Genomic DNA, 18,801 nt, shown 5'->3' with positions numbered 1-18,801 from the left:
CATCTTTAAACAAGCTGTCGCATAAGCTTTGTAACACACTAGGCATGCTATATTGAGCCCAAATGGTAAGACTTTGAATACGAAATACTGTCTTTTGCCGTCGATGTCCCAGGCGAATCCCAAAAAAGTTTGAAAATCTGGATGATTGGAACGTGATGATACCCACTCTTAAGATCGAAAGTAATTAAAAAATCGTTTTTGTTCGTGAGTTCTGAAACCTGTTTTAAGTTTTCGTACTTGAACTTTTTGGCTTGATATATCTGTTGACGTGTCTAAGGTCCAGACGAGTCTTAGTTTTGAGTTTCCTTCTGCAACAGTCAAAGGATTAACACAATGAGGCGGTTCGTCGACTTTTTTGATGCAATCGTCCTTTAAAAGTTGTGTGATACTATCCGTAACGAAAGTTCGATTTTTTAGACTGGAAGCGTTGTTTTTTGCGAAAAATTTTGGTGGTTCTGACTCGAAAGGTATTTTGTATCCTTCGTGTACGATATTCAAGGCGAAGTTGGATGCTTTCAAGTCTTTTTCCCAAAATTCTGAAAATTTTTGAATCTTTCCGGCGACGGAGATACTTTCAGCAGATTGTTCGAATTCCCAAAATCGGTCTTTATTTAAAGCTTCTTTCATCCCATCAACATCCGTCTCTTCCATGAATTCGAGGGTATCCTCAATCGTTTCCAAGACTGCTGTATTATGAGCAAATTGATCTTGATGGCCGGTTTTCTTGAGTACGATGTTGTCGTTGGCTCTCTTCCTTTCGAGTTTCTTTTTGAGCTTAGCCAGATTGGTCGAATGATTCTCAGCAGATTGCACAGAAGCAGCTTTCACTGTGTCTTTGGTGCTTTTCATGATTTGTGGGCCAAAGTCTTTTTCAACAACATCGTTAACCAGAGTTCTCAACTGCTCGTAAGTAACAGTTAGTGTTTCATTTCCAGAAGTAGTTCCACCATCAGTAGATTTTGATTTTTCACTTGATTTTTTAGACATTTTTTTTAAAAATAATTTCTTTCTCACACACACATACACAGTACGCTTAGTTTGATGAGTGAATGCAGCGAGGATGTTTGTAATTCAAACGCCTTATTTAAAACGTTTTCACAGCGCATGCTCCCATTATGACGTAATGATGCGCATGCAAAAGTAATTAGCGTGCGAAAATGCACGAGAATCTGCTTTTCCAGCTTTTTTCAATCGCTGGAAACTTCGCTGTAAACACCAAAACAAAGCAAACAACATGCCAGTTCTTTCTGGACAAATATATATGTATACTTTATTATGTGTGCTTTTTTATATATGTCAATGATGACCTTCATTTTTAAGGAAATATTTAGTCGCAATTTTGCGATTCTTGTTTTTCATTCGCCAGTCTACCAAAAACAAAGAGAAAACCCTGAACCCCTAAAATTTTTAGAACAAAACACGTATGTGACGGATGCAATATCGTTCTCGACATTCTCAACAATTTGGATTAGTAAGAATACGTATATATTTGTGGATGAAAATTGTACTAAATGATGTATAACATAAGAACTGATCAAAAAATAAAGTTTGGAGCTTGTTTGGAGTATGTCACCACGATCTCCCATATATTAAGTCTCACACTAATGTTCGTGTGAGTTCAACAAGTATCTTTCCTTCGTTTTTGCAAACTTTATCGCGTTTTTGAATGATCTGTAGAAAGAAAATATAATTTTCAACGGTTATATTCAAATTCTGCAGCTAAAATATCGACCAGTGGTTAAATAGTCGACATTTCATGTGGACATGCCAGTAATGGGCTCTCTGGGGGATATAACAATTTTTTAAAAAAATTTTTCACGCAAAGCTTTCCAGTTCACGCATTCACGCAAGTGAAAAAGCCCATTCACGCATTCACGCAAACCACTGGGGCCCCATTATGAGATATTTAGGACTTATTCATAGGCATAAATGTTTTTAAAGTAACACTGACCTTAGATTCGACATCTTCTCCTGAAACTGTGAAGATTTTCGTGCAGCATTTTGAATGATGTCTTCACTGATTCCAGCAAGTCTTGAAACATTTAAACCATAACTTTTCCCTGCTACACCATTGGCTAACTAAAACAAAAAGAGTCTCTTTAGTTCAAACCTCTACAACTCGAATGTCTCTCTAACTCGAAACAGTTTTGTGGTCCTTTAAGTTAACAATGCCTTTTAATGATGGAAAGGTGCCCAGTAGTAAAACTTCAAATCAATTCGCTAAAGGGCTGAATAAAGTAAAACAGGGACAGATTCTACAAGCTTAGCATTTCTTTTTTTCGGGATTAAATGTTCATATTGTTCTTAATATGCTTATTCTATTCTTGGGGCTTGAGTACAGCCTTTTCGTAGCCGTTTCTGGGATTGTTCTCAAGTTTCAGCCGAAATCAGGCATCGCATTTTCTTATAAAGTTGTTTTCATAGAAAAGTGTGTAATCGTGATACCAAATAGTCTCACCTTGTACAAAAAGACAATAGAGTCGACTTTCTCCTTTTTGACGCCACTCTCTTCATCAGTAACAACTCCAACATCATTTGCTTCGATAAATGACATGTGATGATTCACGCATGCGTCATGATTTTCGAATTCTTTGAACACCGACGGATAGTGCGATACGAAAAGTGTGAACGGTTGAACTTCATCCAAGAAATATTTCAATGCAGCTGAAGCGATTGCCACACCATCAAACGTACTGGTTCCTGGCAAGATGAACGAAAAAACAATGTTTCCATTAAAAAAGAAACGGAAAAGAATTCAAGTGAGATAATAAAGGATTTGACTTTGGTTTTTCCTTCTTAACATAGGATATTGGATAAAGACATAGAAACAAGTGGTGTCAAATGTTTGGCGATATTTTATTATGGCTAACCACTCCTTACATAATTTTGGGGATAAAAAGTCCACGAAAAATATATATTTACAAGGGGGTCGCCGGCTACCAATATATTTCTTAACGTCAGCTAAGAGGGCAGGAGGTTAAATTTTCACAGCCTACACTAATGATTCAGGGCAGCAGAAAGGATTGCTCCAACGCCCATTACGGATTTCAACTCGCTTATTTTTTGCAGAACGGAAAGTGCAGGTGATATTACCGCCCAGGTTGAAGGTATAACAAATAAAATTTAAACTTTTGAAGGTCGGTCACCCTTATAAGAACACAAAAAAAATCAGCGTTCCTTCAAAAAGATGGTTTTACCTCTCCCTAACTCGTCCAAGATGACCAGCGATTTATTGGTGGAATTCCTTAATATTCTTGAAGCTTCTTCCATTTCGACTAAAAAAGTACTTTTGCCATGTGCGATGTTGTCATTTGCACCCATTCTCGTATAAATACCATCTAATACACCAACCCTGATACAAACAGATGTAAGGATATATAATTTAGTTAAATTTTTCTCAGTACCAGCCTGTACGAGGCCCCCCAGCGGACCCTCAATTCACGCAATCACGCAATTTTTTTTCGAAATTCACGCATTCACGCAAATTTTCCCCGAGTTTCACGCAATAACCCGATTTTTCAGAAAATCGAAAAATGTTCGGGAAAAATCGGGGAAGCATTGGAAAATCGGAAAAACTGCACAAAATCGGTGGAAAAAAGGGAAATTCACGTATTCACGCACTAAATAGCCCAGATTCACGCATGATTCACACAATGAAAAAGTGGATTTACACGTTCACGCAAGTTTTTCAATTCACGCATTCACGCATTTTTTTTCAATTTTCACGGATTCACGCAACCCAAAATGCCCATTCACGCATTCACGCAAACCGCTGGGGGGCCCCTGTTTCATGTAGTATGTATCCTTAGAAACTGGTAAAGTTTGTTAAAGACGTTCTTTATTTATTAGCGTAAACTGGAAGTTAGTCTAGCACTGGAAGTGAAAAGTCACTTTGATAAAGTATAGACCTTTTCATAAATTACGTCACTAACATCATTGAAATTATTGTCTTGGTGATTAACTCCCAGCGGATTTTATTAAAACTACTTTCTATTCATAAAAAAATCATTTAATGTCTCGAGGGACATAATCACCATGGTAATTGTTTGAATACGAGGCAAGTAATGTTAGTGACGTTATTTATGAAAAGGTCTATTATTGACTGAAATAAAGAAACTGATTCTAATAAGTTTCGAGTTTGACGTTAATGTTAAGCCACTTTGTTGAAACTCATTTTGAATGAAAGAGTGATTTTGTTCTTTATTGCCCTGAAGATGAGTGTTTTAAACGAAAATTAGTGGTTATTCTGGAAATTACCAAAGAACTATATTTTGGCAAGGTAGCAATCATTTAATTTGGCGAGGCCTTAATTAGAAGTCCTCTACTAAAGCTAGTGTAGGTTCTTTTAATATCTGGGAGTGGCCAAAAATGCTACGAACCTGGCAGAAGAAGCAGCAATGTATGAACCAATTTGCGCCAAGATGCAATAGATAGCAATCTGTTTGATGTACGAGCTTTTACCACCCATATTTGGACCTGATATTAACATTGCCTAAAAAGAAGAAAACGTGCACAACGACTTTTTAAGTGGCTAGCCCTGTAATCTAGGACATCTATGTCTTTTCATTGTTTTCACAGGATCCAAGGAAACGAACTTAACTAAGAAATAGGTATTCAAACAAAGAACCCCTAGATCAAAAGGTTGTATACAATTTTGGGTCAAGGAGATTTTTTAGACGGCGCTTAATCAATTTTCGTGATTTTAGATGTGGCGCTTATTAGAGGGCGGCGCCTAATGGAGGAAAAACTTGGTAATAGAAATTGGCATAAATTATGAGATGTTTCTTTATGTAAGTTATGTTTAATTTTTTTCGAGACATAATTTTCAAACCACTTACCTTCTTCTCATTGTTGAGCTTTGTATCGTTTGCCACATATTGTTGACCGGAAGCAAGTAACCCCTCAATCACCGGATGTCTACCATCTTGAATTTCAATGCAATCAGAATCATCGATGATTGGACAACAATAACCAGGTTGCTTAGCAACGATTGATAATGATATTAAACAATCAAAGATGGCAACTTTCTCAATAGCGCGTTTACACGCCTCGTAATGCAAGTATGAAAATGAGTCTAGGAATGAAATCCAGGCTTCATTTGAGCTTATCGATAATTCTTCACGAGCTCGACAGAGTTTCTTGAAATGTTCGTCTACGAAAGGTGGTCTGAACCGAGTGACTTGTTTGGTTGCACTGATTTTAATCCAATCAGAAGAGATCGACTTAACTTCATTGTTCTTGACTTCAACAAGATATTCCAAACCGGAGACGCATTTATATTCAACAGAGAGTTTGTTTAATGCTCTGGGCAATCGAGAACGTCTATATTCTTCTAGTTTTGACTCGATGGATTTGATCTCGTTTTTGGCTTTGAGCACCTCAGGATAATCGAGTTCAGGCTGTTTGAAAACGTTGTTTTTGTTGTTTCTATCAGCCTCTGTTCTGTTTAGTTTATTCAACGAGGCATCCAACCTAGTTCCAAGATGTTGCGGAATTTGAGTAGATAGTTCGCGAAGAAGTTTCGATTTAGTTTTCGAAGAGATTTCCTCACTGTATTTGAAAAACAAAGTTCGAAGTTTCTCAAGCTCACTCACAATTTTGATAAATTTCGAAGGACTGGCTTTCTTTAGTGAGATAATAGTTAACCCGTTTTCAAGATCAATTGAACCAGCTAAACCACGTCGTAAGCTTTTCATGTAATCCGATTCCCAGTTTTCAACCATTTCTGTTATCCCGATTAACCGATCTTGGATTTCGTCTTTAGACAATAAAGGATTGGCTATCCATCTTCTTAACAAACGCCTCCCGAAAGGAGTGTATGTATGATTAAGCACGGAGAACAATGAACCACGCACTCCTCCGTCCGTGTTATTCTCGAAGATCTCAAGATTACGTAATGTTATTCCATCCAATACCATGCTTTGATTTATGGTTCTAAATTTCCGAAAATTTTCACTCGATTTCAGTATGCCGTCCAACTTGAATTGAGATAAATACGATTCGAGTTGGCAAGCACACGATAATAATGATTGAGTATTAAATTCAGGATCTAGTCTCTTTAAACTTTCTTTGGTGACATTCGTGAATGGACTTTCAATCAATCGTTCAGTCCGTACACCTTCGATACTGTTACTGACATATCTGGCAATAAAGGTCTCAACAGATTCGTCCAACGAAGACTTTGGCAACACTAACTCACATGGTTTCAAACAGCTGAATATAGTTTCCAAAGCCACTGACAAATCACTTATAGATTTGGTTGAGAATTGCTCGCATACAACTTCACTTGTAGTAGGGTTGACTGCGATGAAATTGAAGCAGCTTTTCTTTGATTGGTTAATGGCGAGGATATAAGAAGGATTTGCTTTTCCGCCATCGTGATTCATTTCTATGATGAAAAGATGATGATTATAAATGGGAATTTCATGTTGACATCTCAGACCATGTTCAGACGTTACGGTTTCGTGTTGCTCCGGTATTGTTTCCGTTATGGATCGAGAGTGTCTATATTGGTTTCGGAACGTTTTGGAGAAAGAAAATGGAGCAGTTTCGTTCTGATGAAAAAAGTGGAGCAGAACCATTTCGATCCTTTTTGCTTTGTAACGTCTTCTTTTATGACGTTTCGAATTTCGACGTTCACACTCATTTCGGAACCGTTTCGTTTCGGAACGAGTCTGAACATGACCTCAATCTCACTGTGATAATAAGTTCTGAGACGAGTATAATGAGGGGGGGGGGCTATATGCAATAGTATCTTACTTGGAAGCGAAAATCTTATAAAATCCCGACGTGGGACCCAAACCCGACAAAAAACGATCAATTAGGCCCATTAGATCACAAAAGCATGTGAAAACTTTTGACCATTTGCCTGGTCCCCATGTGATGTCATCACTTTTGCTGGGGCTTGTAAATTGGAGTCAAAATTAGAAGCTCAAAGATTTTAAGTCGTAATCAACCTAGTATCAAACAAGATGGTATCAGATTGTATGGATTGGAAAAACGTCACGAAATTCTAAAATGTACTTAATTTTAAAAATAAATACCTTCTCGATCGATGAAAGTTGCTTTGGTGTAGATGTTTGTGATTTGTCGTGTAAACGGGGCATTCTTGTTATCGCCCGTTGCTTTAAGGGCGGCGGTCTCTGTTTGATTGACCACGCCCACTTTGTATCCCTTTTCTACTAATCTATAAAAGGTAAAAGACAGTGCAGTAAATTATTAAGCAAGTGTGTCAATGGATAGAATTTCGCACCTTTATGTTTTTAAAGTCCATTCTCTTTCAGTGCGATGTGCAGAAGTACAGATGAATAAAGGAGAAAAGAAAAACATGAACTTTTTTCCATTGGTAAAAGAGGATGTAGAATGGTTGGTGGATATGATAAAGGTTAAATAGGTTACATTTCTCTTTGTCGTACCAGAGCTGAAGATTAAACATTATTGATGATGGCTAGCAAGCGAGGTTTCTTACCTGCTCAAATGAACATTCAGCCTATGTACAGGAATACTTGCAGTCATGAAATTATGGTCCATGTGACAACAAATGTTCAGTTCTTTGGATGCAACCTGTTAAATTAATTAAACTAAATTCTTGAAGATGCAAAATAGTGTTCCAGCGCTGAAAATAAAGTTGTTTGAAGCTATAATCTGTCTACGGAATACCAGTAATTAGACCTTTGGCTTTTTAGAACGAATTCGGACTTCCACTACAAGCAAGGATAAACAAATACATTGATATTACTTTTTTTGAAGGGCTGCCAAAATGGAAAATCGTAATAATTTCGTATTCAAACTTACGCAGTGCTCATTGAAACACCACCCTCATTTATTACGAAAATGGCGCCCTTTCACATGTATCTCGCATTGTATTCGGAATATAGTCCCGCTGCTGAGATCGAAAAAAGTGGCTAGAAAACAATTTTCGTGACACACATCTTAGAACTAACTTTTTTTGGTGGAAACTCACGAATTAGTATATGTAGATTCCAAAATGAAAAAGTTTCCACGATATTATCGTGCAAGTTACGAGTAATTGGCGATTTTTGCGTTTCCAGGCAAAATTGCAAGGCCTGGAAATTCATGATTTTTGGGGGGTCTTCAAATTAAAAAAAGACCTATATCACATGATAGAGCTCTTCAAACTGAGCAAAAAAGTGTATTACACCAAAGTCCCAACTTCTCTAGATCAAAAGTTATGGGCCTATTTGTGGCCAAAAAGGTGTTTAATTTTGCATAAATTAATGCAGATTGTGGGGAAATTCCCTGTTTTCCATCAGTTTTTGATTTTGGAATCTACATATGCTAATTCGCGAGTTTCCACCAAAAAAAGTTAGTTCTAAGAGGTGCGTCACGAAATGAAACATTTATCGACCTCAGCAGCGGGACTAATACATTGATTTCTTTCTGATTGCTTCGCTCGCTATTCAATAGACCTTTTCATAAATTACGTCACGAACATCACTTGCCTCGTTTTCAAACAATCACTAAGGTGATTATGTCCATTGAGACATGAAATGATTTTTTTAAGAAAAGAAAGTAGTTTAAATAAAATCCGCTGGGAGTTAATTACCATGGCAATAATTTCAAAACGAGGCAAGTGATGTTCGTGACGTAATTTATGAAAAGGTCTATTGAAAGGGTTAGAAGGGGACGCAAAAACAAAATATTTTTCAAAGAGCACTACATTTTTGCTTGGCCACCCCAGAAAATTCTTCCCACAACGCCACTGCTTTGTCCCTCAGGCCACGAAATTCAACACGCCAAAATTATGAACCCTTAAATCGAATCTTTTCTCTTACTCTTCACATACCTCTGCATCTTGGCCAAAGAATCGATATTTATATCCACATTCCACGAATAGCATTGCACCATGGGATTGTTTACGTAATTCCAAAACTTGTTTTTCTAGTGGAGTGTAAACAATCTTTCCTTTTTTCTTGGTATTTGAGGATGGTGGTGGTGGTGGTTCTGTAGTGCCAAGTTTTGAGAAATTGTTGTTTTGATCGAATATTTTTCTGTGTACTGTCTCGTCAAAATTTGACTGGGTAGAGGTTTGAGCCATTTCTTTGTGAACGATTGAAGGTGAATGAGCAAATTTTTGGAGATTTGAGTTGTTGAGTTGAGATTTGCTAATGTTTGATTGCTCCATTGAAGATGGTGTCTCAATCGATTCTTCCGATGTGGTTTTGGTGAAATAAGGTGTCATTGATCCATTTGTTGATAGTGTATTATCAATGGAATACCGAGCCAATTTTTGGAGGCATTTTTCACTTACTGTGATTTTATGAGTTGTTGGTTGCGTTAAAGATTGGTTTACATTTCCATCATTTTCTTTTTTTATTTCATCGTGTGGAAGTTTATTTTGTTTCTGAAGTGAGGAAGGTTTTGCCGGTGATTGACTAGGCGCTATGTCATCATCAAGAATCTGTATAACAGGCTAAAATGAAGAATTGAAAATTGGTAGTAAGGATATTCAGGCAATCTGTAAAAAAACTTTCATTTCAAACGAAAGTAGTAATACTTATAGTTAGATGAATATTGTAGAGGGAATAGTGTTTCTATATCTTACATTACATTTCCTATTTTTGCCAAACCAAAGTCTTTTTTTAAATTAATTTTGAGGTGAGAAAGTAAATGCTTTTCATGTCTTATAAAAACCCCAGACTGACTCGCATTTATTTTGGAAATATTTTCGGCTATCAAAAGTTGATTTGCTCTAAATGGCCCAGTTTTAGAATATAATACCTTGTTATGGGGTTTTGGCAATCAAACAGTTTTTTGTACGAAAGTGAAAGTTCTTGTTGATAAAAATAAACCCTGACAAGGGTGTTAATGCTCTTGAGACAAACAATATATAATCTCTTACCACTTTCTTTTGTCTTTTTGGTGTTTTCTCATGATTTTGACCACCACCATTGTTGTTGGCATCAGTAGATTTGGGTTTGAAAAATCTGGATATTGTTTGCTGGTTATCCTTGCCAGGTGTTGATTTTCTTTTGATTCCAGGCATGATTTTGTTCTTGTTGATATTAATGTTTCATTTTTATAGGATCTAATCTAAAAAGTATTTGATACTGATAACATGATGGCCATTGAGTTTAAAGTAGTGCAGATTTTCTGGTTACAGCTGCAAAGGTTCTTCTCCTACTATTAGATCTTATCGGAGTTTTTTATTTTTCTAAAAAATCGATGCATTGTGGAATTGTTTTGGGAGTATTACAATAGAAATCCCTCGAGGAATTCCTAAGAGATTTCTATTGTAATACTCCCGAAACAATCCCAAAATACATCGCTTTTTTAGAAAAATCAAAAACTCCGATAAGATCTATTAATATACCCATGAAGTAACACAGTTACTTCGAAATATACTGACTCAAAGCAAAATTTACAGCCTCTAAGAGATAACCCATTGGCACAAATAAAAACAAAATCAAACAAAGTTTTCAGCTAAAACGAACTATTACATCTTCAAGATGCTGTAACCTTTGATCCTGTAAACCTATGAAAAGAGCATCATTGGAGATCAAAGTACCTTCGTACCAAAATTGAAACTTCCAACACTGAAAGTTAATCGTTCACCTGTGTGGTAAAAGTATTAGGCGCTGGCTTTCTTTAGGTTCAAATTATCTCGGAATCATCTCCAATAACAATGGCTAATAGTATTTCTTTGTTGTTAAGTTTAAATGAATAAATGTCGTTTATTGTTGTTACTGCAAAGTTTTTTTTTCTTTTTTTTGTTTGTTTTTTAGCATCTGAAAAATAGGAATATAATTTTTAGACATTTCTTTCCCCGTTGAAGGGAGATTTGTGACTAAATTTGGTAACCCATTTTGAAAGCTGATCTCGTTTGTCAATATTCTATTTTCGGTTTATAGGATAAAGGAATTTCCTTCAAAAATATTTTTAATTCTATAAAGGACCGTTCACAAATTCGAAGGTCGTCTGCAGAGTGTTCCATAAATATTTCCGCTTCAAACAATAGCTTTTATCTAATTGATTGTGACTGGGGATTTCAATGACACCAGACACGACGGAAGCTCTTTCAATCTGATACGGCGAATGTTGAATTTTAAGCTATTTTACCGACGAAAAGAGGAATTTAAGGGTTTTTTCAAAATATCTGGTACCGCAGATGCCGTACCTGCCGTACCCAGTGCGTCGTGCCTGCACTTGCTGTATGTTATGATGCAGTATGATGGATTATAATTATTTCATAAGTTGAAAATGACAACTCCGAAAAATTGTCTTGCAAATATCATTTTTAACTAAGTGTGATCCCTTCCAAAACAGGGTTCAGACAGACCTTCGAAAATAAAATTCCCTGAGTTTCCCTGAATTTTAATCAATTTTCAAAGGTTTTTTTCCCTGAGAAATTCCTCATTTTAGCTATTTTTCCCCTATTTTTTCCCTGAGTATCAAGCAAACCATAAAAACTAAGCAGAGTCAAAAGATATGTATCTTTAAACAAAAGGCACACAAATCAAATGGTAAACCTAAGGTAAAAATTAAAGCTACAAATACTGCATATATGAATAAACACTTTAAAACTAAAAAAACTTTTAAATCTGTTTTTTCCATTCATTCTTCAAAAAATAAAATTCCTTGAGTTTCCCTGAGCAGACTGGGAAAAAAAATTTTTTTTCCCTGGGTTTCCCTGAATTTCCCTGATTTTTCTAAAAATTTATCATATTTCCAGGTTTTCCAGGTTTTCCAGGGTCTGTCTGAACCCTGCAAAAGATACGTATATGAAATATTTTTGCATTATAAATCTAAAAATATTTTACAAAAAATCGTCAAAATTAAAAAATATTGTTATAATTATATATAAGTAACCCGTCAAAAATATTTCTGGTAAAACGTAAACTGAAAAAATAAACTGAAAAAATGTGGCCTGGATACTCATAGTTTATAGGACCAAAATTTATTCAAATTGATGATGCTAATTATCTCCCGTTGATTTGTTTTACTTTAAGCATATTCAGCATAAATTCTAAATCAATATACAAAATCAACACTGCAAAAGACCTTCAAAAGTAACTGAAAAATCGTCAACGAGTACAAATATTGCGGGTTCAATCGTATTGGGGATCCCAAAGCTTGTTCCTGAACGAATTAATAGAAATTTATCTCGGCTACAAAAAATTCTAAAATAATTCGGTAGCTTTTATTGAAAACTTTTAACTTATTGGAGTTAATTAACTTAATTTTCTTACTAGCGATAGGTTCCCAAACATTCTTGCCACACTGACAGCCCCAAATGTAATCATTAACCCAATTTTGCAACATAAAAACCATCAATATCTTACTGTTTAGGAGGGTAACATCTTATATGGATTAAGAATGCCCTAAAATGCATAAAAATGTACATCATTGATTGAAAGATAGTGGTGTATATACATTAATAAAAAATTTAAAGTCGAAGCAAGAAAAAAGCCTCATTAGCGCTCTTTTTCAAATTAAAGACTATTAAAAAGAGATGAAATGAAAAAAAAATAGGTCAAATAAATATCTCTCTTTGGTAAAGCTTATAGAAAAACCAAAAACTGTCCGGTATTTTTTCTCGATACCTTGAAATTCGGATAAAAAAATGTCATCCACGTATTTCTTCAGCAAATTTTTTGAACACTTTAACCCTGAATATTCTATAGGAGGGTATCCTTAAAATTAACTGTTGACATACCTTAGGATCGAATAGATTTTTGAGTTTCTTCATGACCTCAATGGCTTCTGGTGATCGTGAATAATGCATGTGTTTTGTCTTCTTGAAACCAATACCATGCTCTGCACTGATGCTGCCATTATGTTTACCTAAAATGAGGAAATTGCATTCAAAACTTTAGAAAAATCAGTCAAAAAGCAATAGTTAAAGATACAACGATTGAAAAAAGAGGGACTAATGAAGTCTAGCAACTAAAATCAGAAACGACCCGAAGACTTCTCTTTCTTATCTGCCAAAAGATAGGTAGGTACTTTTTCTCCCTAAATTGCTCTACAGTAAGCAATATTGCACTGTAATTTTCCGTGGTATGGACAAGGGTCGGCCTTGCCAGAGCATCGATATCACAGTCACGATATCACAGTCGCAAGATCCCTGTCTACGTGGGTAGGAGGTCGAAAAGATTACTTTAAAGGCGAAAAGGTATACGAGTATTAGTTTACTAGTAAATCCAAATATAATTGGTTCAAGTTCATACATCAATTCTTTATCATAAGTTGGCGCCACCACATTCAAATGCAGGTTCCCTAGACAAACAAAGAAAATTTGAAAATAAAGAGAATTTGAAATCAAGAAAGGCCATGAGAAAATCTTTAGCCCAAGAACCATACCTAGCCTACCTCCCACTTATATATATTGTTGCGTATAAAATCCAGGATTGGAATTGTGTAGGATTCTGCTTATCCTATAGGGAAAAGAGTTTCTCATATAGGGATTAAATCTGTCTAGGTCTGCGATTCAAACTAGAAATAAGGGAAATGTACAGACCCCCCCCCTGCAGACCTAACAAAAAGAACACAATCAATCTGAATAGTTTTTTACATGTCCAACTGGATCAATAATCTGGTAAATTAACGATCAACTTCAACATACCGTCACCGAAATGACCATATCCAACAATACGATTGGTACAATGACTGTATTTTTCTCTTAACAAACTGACAATATCATACATCACGTCTACTGGTAGTGAAATATCGTACTGAAAAAGAACGAAAAGAGCGATACTAACTATTAAATTATTTAATATTGAATGTATAAACTCTAGTCGACGCTCACTAATTCGATTTTAAAGGGAAATTGGATTTTCATTCGAATAAGGGGGCGTGTCGAATAGTAGACCTTCGTATAGAGAGCGTCGTCAACTGTAGTGTATCTATACACGATATTGAGTCATTGAAGCCTTTCCAAAAAAATAAGATACACCTGTTGTGATACGCTTAAAGATGATTTAATTTAAAGTGATTGGCACCGTATTTAGATATTTTGATTTTACCAATCATGTTTTTTATGATGCAAGGTTAAGTTGTTCAACTTTTTCAAAATATCCAATTCCCATTGGGACAAAATTTAGTAACAAAGTTGTTGACTAAATTAAAGAAATTTTAGTTTTCTACTTTAAAACAGCCATCTCCATCATGAAGAAGGGCTTCGGCAATGTGTTCTCGCATCTTCCAAATGTCTTGCATCTACAGAGAAAAAACGAACTGTTAAGGTCAATAAACTTAATTAAGCCTTGAAAAAGTTGTCTGAAAAGAAAAAATCAAATAACTGTTTCGAGAAGTCATATAACATTGGTAATATCATTGAAGAGAGAATGACATGACTTGATTATAATTTAGGTTAAGATACTTTTAAACCTGACAAAGTTTGTAGATTGTTTTGAAAGTATCTTAATTTAATTACTATATAAATTATTACAATAGTTTAAAATTAAATTTGCAATCACCTTTCCAACTTCATTAGCAACAGTTCCATCAACTGCTATGCCAGTTTCCATCACAACCTCCAGAAAATGGTCCAGTTTCTGAACAAAGAAAGAGAAGAATGTATCAATATAATTATTTCAGGTTTCAAATTTTTGATTTTTAGCCCAAAAAAGAAGTCCTCATATTATTCACTGCAAAGGACCATAATGTTTCTTTCAGATGCATTTATAATGTATATGATAAAAATTGTTAGATAAACCAAATAAACAAGTTGAAAAATAACGAACAAAAAAAACCTGATGAAGTTATGAAAGAAGAAGAAATATCGTTAAAAAACAGTTGAGTTTACTTTCCTGTTCATTATAAAAACTGTTTCGTCGAGAGAAATATGTTTAGGTATGGAATATTATATCTTTTCTTACAACCAACCTCAGCATCATGTCCATCATTAGATCCAGAAGTTTCCACCAGAACATAAAATGGATGTTCACTAATGGGATTCGAATAGCCCAGGTTTTCTTTAACTGTTGACATTGCATGATTATCCAGAAACTCGAACGCTAAAGAAATGGTTAATCAATTTTTTTGAAAAAAAATTTGAAACTTGGAACGGGGATTGCCAAAACGACTTGCTTTCTTTTTTACTTGAAATTACGCAGAGTTTGTCGAACATTAGTAATAGACCTTTTCATAGATTACGTTACGAACATCACTTGCCTCGTTTTGAAATTATTGCCATGGTGATTAACTCCCAGCGGATTTTAATAAAACTACTTTCTACCCATTAAAAAGTTATTTAATGTCTCAAAAGACATAATCACCATGGTAATTGTTCGAATTCGAGGCAAGTGATGTTTGTGACGTAATTTATGAAAAGTTCTATTCTATTTTTTTTTATAGAAAAATGATATTACCTGACAAGATTTCTGCCAAGCATCCTTTTGCTTTAACGTAAGCCTCTTTCACGGCTTCATAAGATTCTACTCCAAGGAAAGCTACGTTGGTTGCCTAAAAAGTAACAAAAAGAATAAAATTTATCACAATTTAAAAGGTTGTAGTGTACATTCTGGTAACACCAACACAAAACTACTAAACCCAATTGATAGGCATTTTATTTACGGTATGATTTTTAAAGCAAGGTGGAGGATATTCTAGATTACTTATAAGTAAGTAATATCTTACATGGTAACTGTATAACCAGATACCTTATGGTATGATGGCAAGTGTTCTGTAAATTCGCTAGAATCTAGCCTTACCAACAAGTATGAATTGTGTAATTTTTGAATTTGTGTTTCTGATTATGCTCTCAACCATGCAGTACTTTGGGATGATGCTAGGATTTTTTTGTTTTTCTTACAGTTACATAAAAAATGATTGTTACTCACTAGAGGCCTTGGAGGGGCCATCAAAGATAAACCAGTTATTATACCAAGTGTACCCTCTGATCCAATGAAGAGTTGCTTTAAATCATAGCCTACAAATAGAAAGAATGAGAAAAGATTAAAAGTAGTTGTCACTTACATATTTAAAATGCGGCACCAACTCTTTCTATTTTACTATGCTTTTATTCCTCCAGTATCAAAGAAAGTGTTATAGTTTTTCAAGTGGGTACAACGTTCATCTGATATTCCGATGGGTAGATTGGCGATCGCCCAAGCTAAAGCTCTAAAGGAGTTGGTCGATTTCCCATCGAAGAGAGGAATGATAGCGGCTTTGTTGTACCACATTACGTTCAACTACCCTTAGACATAACCTTATGATATTCTGACTGAACCAGCTTATTCCTGGGAACGAGGGCTGACCTCAACCCAGGCCTCTGGCTGCAAAATCCTTGATACTATACAATGTAAAAATAAAAATAGGGAAAATACTGAACCAAAACTGTGGAAATTTCCAATTTTGCACGTGCAGTATGAAAAAGTCCAACTTTGAAAGCTGAATTTTGTCTGGTAGTTTTCAGATTGCATCATTAAATGGAATAGTTTAGCATAAAACCGACCTGTATTATCTTTTTTCAATGTTGAAAGACAATCCAAAATTGTTCCGTCTGGCAACACCTGAACAAAAATTAAATTTAAAATATCATTCGATTACCAAATTAAGTTTATGTGTATGCTACTGAAGTAAAGCTCATACTTGCATAAGGTAAGACAAATTTATCTTATTGCTCTACGGGAAGACCTTCAAAAAAAATTAAATCATTTTTTTCGATTTGGTCTCGCCTAATATCAAACAAACCATGATCTGTTGTATATAGTTGAAAATAATCTTAGGTTTTCTCAATTTTTCCTTAAAACATCGATGTTTCATGTCAGGGTACTTACAGCTTCAACCCCCAATACATTACCATGAAGTGAACCATAGCGTAAATAACGAATGCCACCAGCGTTGGTTGCTACGTTACCACCAATATGGCAACTAAAGATAAAGAATGAAAATAAAGAAATTAAAATCATTGAAAATCGTTTTTTCTCTTACAGCTACAGTAATAACCAGTTATAAAATTTCAATATTTGTTCACTTTGGAACTTCTAATTAAGGTATTAAATTCATTCCTTGTATGTAAAAATTCTAAGCAAGTTGTAGGTCGCAAGTAGCAAGTTATCTTTCACTTCAAAGAAAGAATATCTGACCTGCCCTTTGCACCAAGATCCAAAGGTACCATTAAATCGTGTTTTTCCAGTTCTTTATCCAGGTTCTCAAGAATGACACCTGCACCACATTCTACTGTACCAGAGGTGGCATCGATTTCGTGAATCTTGTTCAAGAGATTCAAAGAGAGAATCACTTCATCAAATACTGGAACACTGCCACCTGAAAATTAAGAGTCAGGATAAGAAAGTCAAGTCAATAATCTGATATTAATGTAATTGCATTTTTTTAAGTTTTTTATTCTGATGAATAATGATCAATGAATAAAATGATTGTCCATAGGTAAGCCTCAGATGAGGAAGCTTGAAGGCTAGTTATATTTCCAATCTGAACTGATAAAACCCTGTAATAATTGTCTTATAAAAGCACTTAAAAACAGAAATATATGATGAGTGAAAGAAATTAGATCTTAGTTACCGACAAGTCCAGTATTTCCTCCCTGGGGACAAACACCCAATCTGAAAATCAAGAATAAAAGATAAGCACAATATAAACACAATACCAGGAAAATTGAAAACAATAAAATATTCTGAAACATCATTTTGTCAGGTGAAAAAACAATCATTTTATATTCTTACGAATTTTCATTGCAGTATTTCATGATTTGTGACACTTCTTGAGTAGTCTTTGGTTTCAGCATGACTGGACTCATGCCTCTGCAAGGGAATAGGAAAATTTATTTCAAAATGATGAAATAGTAAATTGCTCTTTTATATTCATCAGCTTAATATATAATAGTGATAAATAAAGATGTATTTCATCAACTAAGAATATTTTCAATTTAACTCAACACCATGAACAAGCCTTTTTAAGTATTATTTTTGGTTACCATAAAATGAATACCTGACAAGGTTAAGCCAGTCACGGTTGTGCACTTCAAGCTCATCAACATCTGTTACAACACGATCTCCGAGAAAACTCTTGAAATAGTTGATGTCTGATTCTTCAACCTAGTCATAGAAAGATGATAGGGGAGCAGGTAAGATGATTGCTAAACATAATGCATCTTATATTGAGGACAAAAAGCAGCTTCTGGAAAACTTTTGAACTTTGAGAATAGTATCTTCATATTGAAAAAAGTTTCATGAAACTAAAAAAAAAAACCTTGGAAAAGCATTCTTAAATGGGAAATTATTAAAATGAAAACTTAAAATAAGCAAACCAAACCTTTTTCAGATTATCTCTCCTTGGTACATTGTAATTTTTGTAAGTGTAGTCAACTGAGGAACATCTAACGCCAACAGACAAATATCCCTTGTTTTTATTCAGAGAGGTTATCAATCTTTTCAAACCTCTACTATACAACATATCTTTTCCCTAAATTTTAGGAAAATAGCAATTTATCCTTAGCAAATATCACTCATAAGGTTTCGAACTTCACAAAAATTGATATGGTCTTTGAGGAGACACAAAGTCTGAAAATATGATTTCTTAGGAAAATAATTTTGTTATCCTTTAAAAAAACTTCTGGTGACACCATCGATGACAATATCCTGTAGCCTGAGGGCATCTTTGATGCTATTTATTTCTTTAACAGGTCCCCTATTAACTTGTATTATCTTTCTGTTAGATTGGTTCTGTGCAATCACATACTCTGTACTGATTGATCCTATCCACTTTCGATGGAGATTTGACTTATCTTTTCTATATTTTTTCGATTCATCGATTTATTACAAATCTTCCTCTTTTCCAATAAAATCTTTTCATTACTGAAAATGGGAAAAATTC

General features: G+C 34.8%; 2 protein-coding genes across 3 annotated transcripts in view; both read right to left on the bottom strand.

Annotated features, from left to right (window-relative positions):
* Positions 1 to 10,113, bottom strand: part of LOC136802338 (DNA mismatch repair protein Msh3-like) — a 214,101-nt gene extending 203,988 nt beyond the window's left edge. The window contains exons 1-10 of one of the 2 annotated variants that reach the window (XM_067059061.1): positions 9,863 to 10,113; positions 8,807 to 9,433; positions 7,469 to 7,563; positions 7,044 to 7,186; positions 4,839 to 6,388; positions 4,380 to 4,492; positions 3,198 to 3,352; positions 2,459 to 2,700; positions 1,952 to 2,079; positions 1,463 to 1,671 (exon numbers count right to left, since the gene is read on the bottom strand). In XM_067059061.1, the coding sequence (XP_066915162.1) occupies positions 1,602 to 1,671; positions 1,952 to 2,079; positions 2,459 to 2,700; positions 3,198 to 3,352; positions 4,380 to 4,492; positions 4,839 to 6,388; positions 7,044 to 7,186; positions 7,469 to 7,563; positions 8,807 to 9,433; positions 9,863 to 10,006 (3,267 nt within the window). In that variant the 5' untranslated portion in view covers positions 10,007 to 10,113 and the 3' untranslated portion in view covers positions 1,463 to 1,601. Of the gene's footprint in view, positions 1 to 1,462; positions 1,672 to 1,951; positions 2,080 to 2,458; positions 2,701 to 3,197; positions 3,353 to 4,379; positions 4,493 to 4,838; positions 6,389 to 7,043; positions 7,187 to 7,468; positions 7,564 to 8,806; positions 9,434 to 9,862 lie in introns of those variants that run through there. The other variant, XM_067059062.1, reaches the window with a different exon arrangement.
* A 1,621-nt stretch (positions 10,114 to 11,734) lies between these two features.
* On the bottom strand, positions 11,735 to 18,421 carry LOC136802337 (D-2-hydroxyglutarate dehydrogenase, mitochondrial-like). Its single transcript, XM_067059060.1, has 16 exons — positions 18,241 to 18,421; positions 17,917 to 18,023; positions 17,652 to 17,729; positions 17,491 to 17,531; positions 17,055 to 17,235; positions 16,746 to 16,839; positions 16,421 to 16,478; positions 15,807 to 15,895; positions 15,336 to 15,429; positions 14,851 to 14,981; positions 14,442 to 14,519; positions 14,110 to 14,181; positions 13,586 to 13,694; positions 13,156 to 13,239; positions 12,677 to 12,804; positions 11,735 to 12,341 (listed from the first exon to the last, which is right to left on the bottom strand). Exons 1-16 carry the CDS (start codon positions 18,379 to 18,381, stop codon positions 12,306 to 12,308), a joined length of 1,521 nt encoding a protein of 506 aa, XP_066915161.1. The 5' UTR covers positions 18,382 to 18,421; the 3' UTR covers positions 11,735 to 12,305.
* Positions 18,422 to 18,801: the final 380 nt, after the last annotated feature.

Source organism: Clytia hemisphaerica, unplaced genomic scaffold, assembly GCF_902728285.1.
Source record: "Clytia hemisphaerica strain Z4C2 unplaced genomic scaffold, Clytia hemisphaerica genome assembly, whole genome shotgun sequence".
In the NCBI taxonomy this organism is placed as follows: domain Eukaryota; kingdom Metazoa; phylum Cnidaria; class Hydrozoa; order Leptothecata; family Clytiidae; genus Clytia; species Clytia hemisphaerica.
The sequence above is the reverse complement of the archived record's forward strand: the minus strand, read 5'-3'. Positions and strand labels throughout refer to the sequence as shown.

Bases quoted from the DNA above. Each gene is read 5' to 3' on its own strand.
- LOC136802337 (XM_067059060.1), bottom strand. From the start codon at position 18,381: ATGTTGTATAGTAGAGGTTTGAAAAGATTGATAACCTCTCTGAATAAA. The intron at 15,896-16,420 runs GTCGGTTTTATG...TTCTATTTGTAG, and splicing joins ATTGAAAAAAGATAATACAG to GCTATGATTTAAAGCAACTC. The intron at 14,520-14,850 runs GTTGGTTGTAAG...TTCTTTGTTCAG, and splicing joins ATGATGGACATGATGCTGAG to AAACTGGACCATTTTCTGGA.